Genomic DNA, 9,201 nt, shown 5'->3' on the forward strand with positions numbered 1-9,201 from the left:
ACAAAATGACAGCTAGAATATGATTGATTGTATAGGCAACTTTTACACTTTTTCAAACCCGCAGCTTGATAAATTTACACCCATTGAATCTGTGATGCATCTCAATGTACATTCTAGCCTGCAGCCACACATTATTTTCTATTATATCTATTTATATAGCGCCACTAATTCCACAGCGCTATACAGAAAACACATTCAAATCAGCCCCTGCCCCATTGGAGCTTACAATCTAAATTTCCTAACATACACACACACAAACTGAGCGAGACTAAGGGCAATTTAATAGCAGCCAATTAACCTACCAGTACTTTTTGGAGTGTGGAAGGAAACCCACGTAAACACAGGGAGAACATATAAACTCCTCACAGATAAGGCCATGGTCGGGAATCAAACTCACGACCCCAGTGCTGTGAGGCAGAAGTGCTGCCCACAGATATGTGTAACTACCTGATGTGCGTAATGTTCCTCAATACAGAAAGCCAACAGCGTTGAAAGTTCTCTAGAGCAAATGGTGCCAACAATGATTTTGGGGATTGTCAATGCTGTAATTTAAGGTAAAAAGGTGTTGGCCCGATTAGACCAACTGTTTGCTATTTGGAGGGTTAGAGGTGCTCTGACGGTGGAGAACACCTCTAAGACTTTTCAGAAGACGGAAATTCTCACGGTTATGCCCCAGTGATTATTCTCCAAAGTTTAAATCTTTCAGATAGCTCACAATGGGGATGAAAAGTTTTGATTTCTCTCAATCATGTCTATGCCATACCACCCCTTCTGCTACTGGCTTCATTGTAAAACTATCAAATTCCATTCAGTCACATTTTCCATGCCGCCACTTCTAAGTGTCTAGTTCGACCACCGATTTTCACTACTTGTCAAATTTCCCTTACGTGGTCGATGTACTCCTTGGTGGCATGTGAAACAATTAAATTGCAAAACATTATGCTGTGGTCACAAAAAATAAGGAGCGGAGAGATTCCGAAAAGAACTATGTGACAGATGCTGAACAACTGACATTTCTATGTTTACAAAAAAAAAAAAAGCTGTTGACACACAATATGCTATTAAAGTGAAATATGCCTTTCAAATCACCCTGTACATTCAAGGAGATAAGTCAAAATGGCCATTTTTGCTTTCCTATATGAATCCACAGAAACAGGATGATAAACTCTTAAATCAACAGTACATTGTAAATATACTGCACCTGCTAACATGCACTGATTCATCTTTTAATGTAGGATTGATAAAACATTTTGCAGTGTTCCCAGAACATTTTGCCAGCCAGGCGGCACTAAGCAGTAGCCGGAGTGGGCAGTGTAATGTTGAAACATGTTGGAGATTATTGCCAACTTTTATATTATTTATAAAGATTCAGTGGGTTATTGCCGCTTGCTGGCTGGGCACACATTTGTTTTTGGGTTTTTTTGCTGAGCCTCTACCTACCTGGACTTCCTGCGAAGACTACTCAGAATAGGACTCTGGTGGACTACAACAGCAGAGTGACAAGTAAAAACAGCCGGGTGGAGCACCTGGAAAATAGGTGCTGGAGAGAACACTGGTGTCCCTCATATATTTATATACTCTGTGCAAAATTCATGTGATCCCTCCACACATGCGCTGAAAATTAGCAGAAACAGTAATGTACGTCAGTTTGAACTGGCGTACATTACCGTATGTATAAAAGCATTTCCATGCGTTGTTAAATTGCGGTCCCCATAGACATCTATGGGGACTGCTACACAGTGTCACTGGTTGCTATGCTGAGAGGAGACACAGTGGGGGTCACTGGTTGCTATACTGAGAGGAGACACAGTGGGGGTCACTGGTTGCTATGCTGAGAAGAGACACAGTGGGGGTCACTGGTTGCTATGCTGAGAAGAGACACAGTGGGGGTCACTGGTTGCTATGCTGAGAAGAGACACAGTGGGGGTCACTGGTTGCTATGCTGAGAAGAGACACAGTGGGGGTCACTGGTTGCTATGCTGAGAAGAGACACAGTGGGGGTCACTGGTTGCTATGCTGAGAAGAGACACAGTGGGGGTCACTGGTTGCTATACTGAGAGGAGACACAGTGGGGGTCACTGGTTGCTATGCTGAGAAGAGACAGTGGGGGTCACTGGTTGCTATGCTGAGAAGAGACACAGTGGGGGTCACTGGTTGCTATGCTGAGAAGAGACACAGTGGGGGTCACTGTTGCTATGCTGAGAAGAGACACAGTGGGGGTCACTGGTTGCTATACTGAGAGGAGACAGTGGGGGGTCACTAGTTGCTATGCTAAGAGGAGACGCAGGGGGGTCACTGGTTGCTATACTGAGAGGAGACACAGGGTGGGGCAGGGGGGTCATTACATGCTATACTGTGAGTAGAGAACGGGGAAGTCACTGTCTGTTATACAGTGTTTGTCAGAGATGGACAACAGGCATCCCTCTGAGCCTTCATATGCGGCCCCCAGCTCCTTCCTACTTTCTTGTCAGATTTCTTTGCTATATCTTGTAACACTTGTTTAAAATGCCTGCTGGTATGTTATTACAGATAGGTATATCTTTCTTTGATTAAATGTATTGTTTTAACTTATTACTGAGATCAAGAGTAATGTGCTGCCCTTTTGAAGGTCAGAGTGTTGCACTATGTGGCCCCTGACGTGTATCTGGTTGCCCGTCACCTGTGTAAGAGATCAGGAACACTGACCGCTATACTGTGGGCTAGGGTGGTCACCGGTTGCTATACTGGTGCTGTATATTATCTACCCATGCAACAGCACTGGCCTAATGTGTGGACAGTAGCTGGGTCTACTCTGCAAGTCACTTGTATAAGATATTTTTCACAGTAGCCTGAATGTTTGCTGCTGGTGTGCTTTGCACACAGAAGATTTGTCATCAGAAATGTTTGGCTTCTAATTTTTAGTGGCTAGCTCCACTTTACTGAAAACCATAACTACCTATTTATGCTATAAAAAGCAACATATACCACAGGAAACATACCTAAACCACAGAAAAATTACAGCTAAGTAATAGTGCATTAGGCTACATATATATATATATATTTTATTAAAGTTAGTCACAAAGCTTAAAGTCCATTTGAAAGAACCGTGAGCTACACCTTTTGATCTGTACATTCACATTTCAATTCAAGTATCATGCAGCCAATGACTTGATAACTTCCTTTATTTCAAGTAGCCATGATGTGGTCACTGCTCTAACTTGCAGCAACTTATTCACTTATTTGTTGCAAGTGTCCATATTATGTATCATAAAAAGCAGTGTTTATCGTGTGTTAAACGTGTGAAAAGTATCAGTATGTATTTAGTTTTACTGTACAGAGATAAATGATTTACATTGCAGTCACCATGCTGAACACCACTGTGTTTTACTGCAGTTCAGATGTGGAAGGATTATGCGTGTTCAATACATGATGTTGGCAAATTTATTCCACATTATGAAATCCCCTGGATGATGGGACAACTGTATCCCAAGCTGGCCACAGTCACCGAGAATTTTGGTGTGTTGTCCATACTACCACAGTTTGGTAGAAAAGACCCATGAATTTAATCAGCAGCTGACTGCCAGCTTGGTTCATGATCATCAACATTTATTTATATAGCGCCAGCAAATTCCGTAGTGCTTTACAATTTTGAACAAACATTAATAAGACAATACTGGGTAATATATACAGACATTTCATGATGACCATGTCTGCAACAAACACACAGAAGTGTGCCGTTGTACAATTTTACAGCAAAATCAATATAAAGTTGGCTTTTGAAATATCCTGACTTACCAAGAATAACACATTTATCCTAAGCTGAAGGAATAAAGAGATCTTGTAAAATTTAAGAAAAAAATCATTTGGGAGAATGAACAGTATTCATATTTATTGTGGTAATAACAGCTATGGTCCAATTTGTGGCCTCATCACATTATTTATTTAGAAACCAAGCTGTACACCCACAAATTGGCGCTCTTTATTTGTATCCCTCACCAGGTCTCATACTTTCAGAAGGAATACTATCCGATGACGATCAGGCAACCTATAATCTTATACAGGTCGGTGAAACAGGGCTCTAGAGCTTTATCCAGCTATAAACAAGCACATCAGCCATCATATCAAGACTACTATTAATGAGATTTACTATAGTGTCTTAAAATGTTTTCCTTTATTATACCTTAAATTTTGAGAGCAGATATCTACAAATTCTAAGAAAGATTATTCATGAAATTTAAGTAACTTGACCCCCTAAACAATCTTATGGGCTCAAATATCACTAACTACTACATGAATTTAATGTTATGTCCACACCTGATGTAAGTTAATGATACATCAACAAATTAAAAATATGTATTGAAGGACATTCCTCAAATCAATTAAAATAACCTGTCCATTAATAAAGTTTTCCCAGAAATACAATACAATGAATTCCAGATAAAGAATTTTCCTCATTTTGTTTCTAAGAACATCCCAAAGGGGATCTGGTTAACATTTAACAGCCCGCCTTTTTAAATTGTCATTAACCATGTTTAACGGAAAGGGAAGCTAACATGTTACCCACAGGCCCTAACAGACAGATGAGGAAATAAGGTATCTTACTGTTAAACGGAATGATGCACAATCCTCTTCACATATCAAATGAGTCCCACAAGACTATTTGCATGACAAACAGAGCAGGGAACCATCATTTGAAATTCAACATTTGACTAAGGTAAATAGACTCCTGTAAAATATATACACACCTTCCAAAACCAACGAAGCCATTTTTTCACAGCAATAAAAGACAAAAACATTTAAAGCAGCAACGCGCAATGTTTTTTTTATCTTTAAATGGCTCGGTAAGTAACTTTTAAGCATACATGTGATAGTCATTTTTATTAGCTGTCAAATCATTATGTCATTTTCAAAATCTCTTTGGAGGGCAGTCCAGTATGGCTCCCAGTTACACTCACAGACAAGGACTCTCAGGGGGAATTCAATTTGAGAACTTAGAACAACGCAGAGTGAGCATTATTAAAGTTAGTACGATAATTTTAACACAGATTCTGCTCGTGGTTCAGGGAGCTGCAAGTAAATATCAGCGTAGAAATTACCATACTAACGGTAATAATGCTTATTATTACCATAGTAACGGTGATGATGCGCACCCTGTGTTATTCTATATTGAATTACCCCCTCTGCATAGTATATGATGGCAAGGGGGGGGGGGGGGGGAAGAATTTACAGTGCAGTCAGAGCTCAGAGGGGCATTCCAAAGTGCCTCTGCTCACTACTTCATGTGGCTGTAAAGACCACGGTAGTCACATCACACTGTCCAAAATTATAAATCATTAGTAGTCATCTGGAGAAACAAACAAATGAGAAATGGTAATTACCAAGCTTCTCCCAATTGCCTGCCAAGCAATGAGAAAAAATGTATGATTATATATATATATATATATATATATATATATATATATATATATTATATATATATACACACACACACACACAAGTTAACCCGTGCATGATACTCATGCATTCTAGTCAAATCAAGATACTCAAGGTCTTAAAAAGGTTCTTGTCATGCATTTGGGCCTAGCCCAGGCCTCCTCAGGGGAAGATCGTTACTTCCCGACGCAAGCGCCCTTTTTAATGTGTGTTCATGAGGTAAAATTACCTCACGAAAATGAGTTTTTAACTCGTAAATTTAGCCTTTTCTACACCTCCCACGGGGGGAAAGGGGGATGATGGAAGTTAACCGACTTGACTATTCTAATTTTTTTGTCAAATAATGTCAGTATACCAAATTTCAGATCAATTGGATGAGCCCTTTCTGAGAAAATAGTTTTTTCCATACACACTAACGCACGCCTCTACACGTGTGTTCATGAGGTAAAATTACCTCACGAAAATGAGTTTGAGCCCTACCAAATTTCAGCCCTTTTTGAATTTTTTTTCCCACACACACTAAGAATTTAGTAGGTCAGTGTATAAATCTGCCCAGCAGGTGGTGCTGCAACTTGTTTTTTTTTTTTCCACACACAGACGCCACTAAGCATTTATATATATATATATATATATATATATATATATATATATATATATATATATATATACACACACCTCATTTTTTTCTTGGGATTGTGACATGATTGCATGTAAACATACCAATTACCAACTCTCTTTTCTTTTTCTTTTACGGGGAAACTGTATAAGCAATATAAAAATGAACCAGGAAATGACACCTTTAAAATAGAACATCAAATAAGAGGAACAGGTATTACCAAAGTATTGTAAGTACTTATTTCACAAGGATTATTTAAAAGTGTGAATCTGTACAGCATTTGGAAAGGTTTTTGAATGAGATTTCAGAAGCAAAACAAATAGATGATTCTTAACCAGCCAAAAATAAAACAAAACAAACACCCAAAAAAGCACAGTCCATATCAGTGTCACAGACACGAAATATCTGACACACAAAGGGAACTTTAAAGTGCACAAGTAGCCAACATGTGACAGAGGAGACAATTACAATGCAGCCTACGACATCACTGAGACACTGGCAAGGGTCACTTGTATAACTGGTTTAATATACTGCATCTTGAATGATGGAACAGCATCCTTGCAAATTGATAGGATTCATTCTTAGGGGCCTTTTTATTAAGCCTTAAACCATGCGGAAATGGCTGTTTCCACATGGTCCAGGCATAATTTAGTATCCTAGCTATTTAACAAAAGCCTAAGGCAAGGGATATCATAGATATATCAGTATCGCACTATACCACTGGTCCCCATAATTCTCAATGGGGACTGCAGTTTTGGCCAATTTATCAAGCTCTGAAAAGCCTAGCTTTTTGGAGCTTGGCCCCGGAGAGTGCATCACAGGAGAGGCATCCTCAGGACACTCTCCGGCAGGATTCGTTCTCACCCTCTGATAAATAATCCCGCATGCACATTAAAGACATTAGATCCTGGGGTTGTTAGTAAAATAAAGTCACTTCATATATAAAAAAAATAAAAAACTCTCTACTATGTTTCAGTGATGAGTACACTTTAAATTGCTGAGAGACAGAAAACATCTGAGAACACAATTTATGATAGCAATTGATTCAGTAAAAACAGAACTAAACCATGCTTTTTTGACATTAAGGCCGGCTATACAATGGAGTAATAATACATGCAAATGGGTATGGAACTTATTGGTTCCAACGAGCCCAGACCCACTTTTGTGGGTCCTGTGAAATTAAGAGCAAGGAAGTGACTTTTAGACGTTGCTGTTCCATTTACTCGCATTCACTGAAGTGAAGGCAAGGGAGTCGATGGAGTATCTCATAAGTGACTGAAGGTTTAAGCATGTTACACAAAACATGTCAAGCGCAATCACTAATGCACTGTCACTGGCATTTTCTTAACACCAGTGGGTAACAGACTTTATAAAAACTGCAACTACAGATTTGTTAATTTCATTATTTTATATGCCTAATTCAAAACATAAAGGTCATTGACTTTTCACACCCCATAATGATTAGACAGTCCTGATCAACAATACGATCATTACTTAATTTGGTGTAACATGAGTGTTTTTAACACTGTCTGCAAAACTCAACATGAAAGATGTAAAAAAGCTCTACATAGACTTAAACATATATTTTAAAAAAATCTCAATAGGTTTGACACACCAGGATCACTTAATAAAGACAAGACAAAACCTGAGTCTGCGTGTAAATTATGCCAGATATGCAACAAGTGGTGCACAAGGTCACCTCCTGACAGGTAGCTATTTGCAATGGAATTATTCCTAATTACATTTAAATAGCTACTCATACTCTTTCTACAATGGAATTAGTCCTAATTACATTTAAATAGCTACTCATACTCTTTCTACAAATAATACATATTACCACAAACTATTTTCCCAAAATCAATGAATAATAGACAGCACTTATCTTAGATGGACCTAACCATTATGCTGCCTGCTGTGGCTTGTACAATAGTGTCCTACTGACGCCTTACTCAAAGTGATGTACAAGTCTGTTTTAGTGAGGTGGACAAATGTACCAAAAAGCTAAACAATATTAATTGTGTAGCAATAAGCATATTGTATTAAGTGCCCTTATTCTGCTGCTGCCCCATATCTCATTCATTATTGACACTTGACCAATCCTGGTATCTGGAGACAGGGATACCCCCTGGAATATAAATGGACAATATACACACAATACGCTATGTCAATGCCCAGAAGCTGGCATACAAATAGGCAGGGTTAAGTCTCTAAATGACATGCCAGTCATTGATCTAATCAGCCCCACCAATGCAATGCTATCCATCATTAACAGTCCGGGTCTAGATAGGAGTGGCAGGGCCCTGTTGGAAGTAAAATGGTCTCCCATGCCTTGATGCCACCAGACGGGCCCGTCTCACTTACCTATGCCAGGGGCCACATAGACGAAGTACAGGCAGGACGAAGACAGCGAGAAAAAGAAGATGAAGGCGAAGATGGATCGGTTAGAGACCCGCAGGAGCCTCCGGAGCAGCGGCCTCATGGTGCCCGGGGACGGAAGGCTGCTCTCAGGAGAGCTCGCTAGCGGACCGGCTAATAACAGGGGACAAGCCCATCGGGTGACAGGAGTGAGGGGACGAGGCAGGACCACACCAGGAGAAGTCGGAAATGGCAGCACAGGACCTGATACACCTACCCCGTAGGGAGGAGAGAGGAGTCAGCAGCGGGTAGGAGGGGGAAGTCACTGTGTGGAGGAGGAGGAGGAGGTGGGGGGTTACTGCTGTTAGGAGGGGATTTCTGGTCAGGATGTATCCTATATGTCAGCCTCTATGTATCATGTTTCACTGTATAGTCTACAATTACTGCTCGGGAAATATACTATAATATATTGGTCACCAGGGCTGTAATATACTATAATATATTGGTCACCAGGGCTGTAATATACTATAATATATTGGTCACCAGGGCTGTAATATACTATAATATATTGGTCAATCAGGGTGTAATATACTATAATATATTGGTCAACCAAGGGTGTAATAGTGTAATATGGTATAATATATTGGTCATCCAGGGCTGCAATATACTATAATATATTGGTCAACCAGGGATGTAATATACTATAATATATTGGTCAGGGCTGGATAGAAGATTATACATCAGAATAAATTCATATGACAACGTATATATATATATATATATATATAATCACACATAGCTCGGTAGATTAATAATCT

General features: G+C 39.6%; 1 protein-coding gene across 2 annotated transcripts in view; it reads right to left on the reverse strand.

The window, feature by feature from the left end:
* Positions 1-8,716, reverse strand: part of B4GALT6 (beta-1,4-galactosyltransferase 6) — a 157,853-nt gene extending 149,137 nt beyond the window's left edge. Inside the window, exon 1 of one of the 2 annotated variants that reach the window (XR_012692890.1) lies at positions 8,390-8,716. Coding sequence is in view for 1 of the 2 variants with exons in the window: in XM_075213464.1 (XP_075069565.1) it covers positions 8,390-8,507 (118 nt within the window). In the remaining variant the exon portion in view is untranslated. The remainder of the gene's footprint in view (positions 1-8,389) is intronic. The other variant, XM_075213464.1, reaches the window with a different exon arrangement.
* Between the last annotated feature and the right edge of the window lie 485 nt (positions 8,717-9,201).

Source organism: Mixophyes fleayi, chromosome 5 (assembly GCF_038048845.1).
Source record: "Mixophyes fleayi isolate aMixFle1 chromosome 5, aMixFle1.hap1, whole genome shotgun sequence".
NCBI classification, from domain to species: domain Eukaryota; kingdom Metazoa; phylum Chordata; class Amphibia; order Anura; family Limnodynastidae; genus Mixophyes; species Mixophyes fleayi.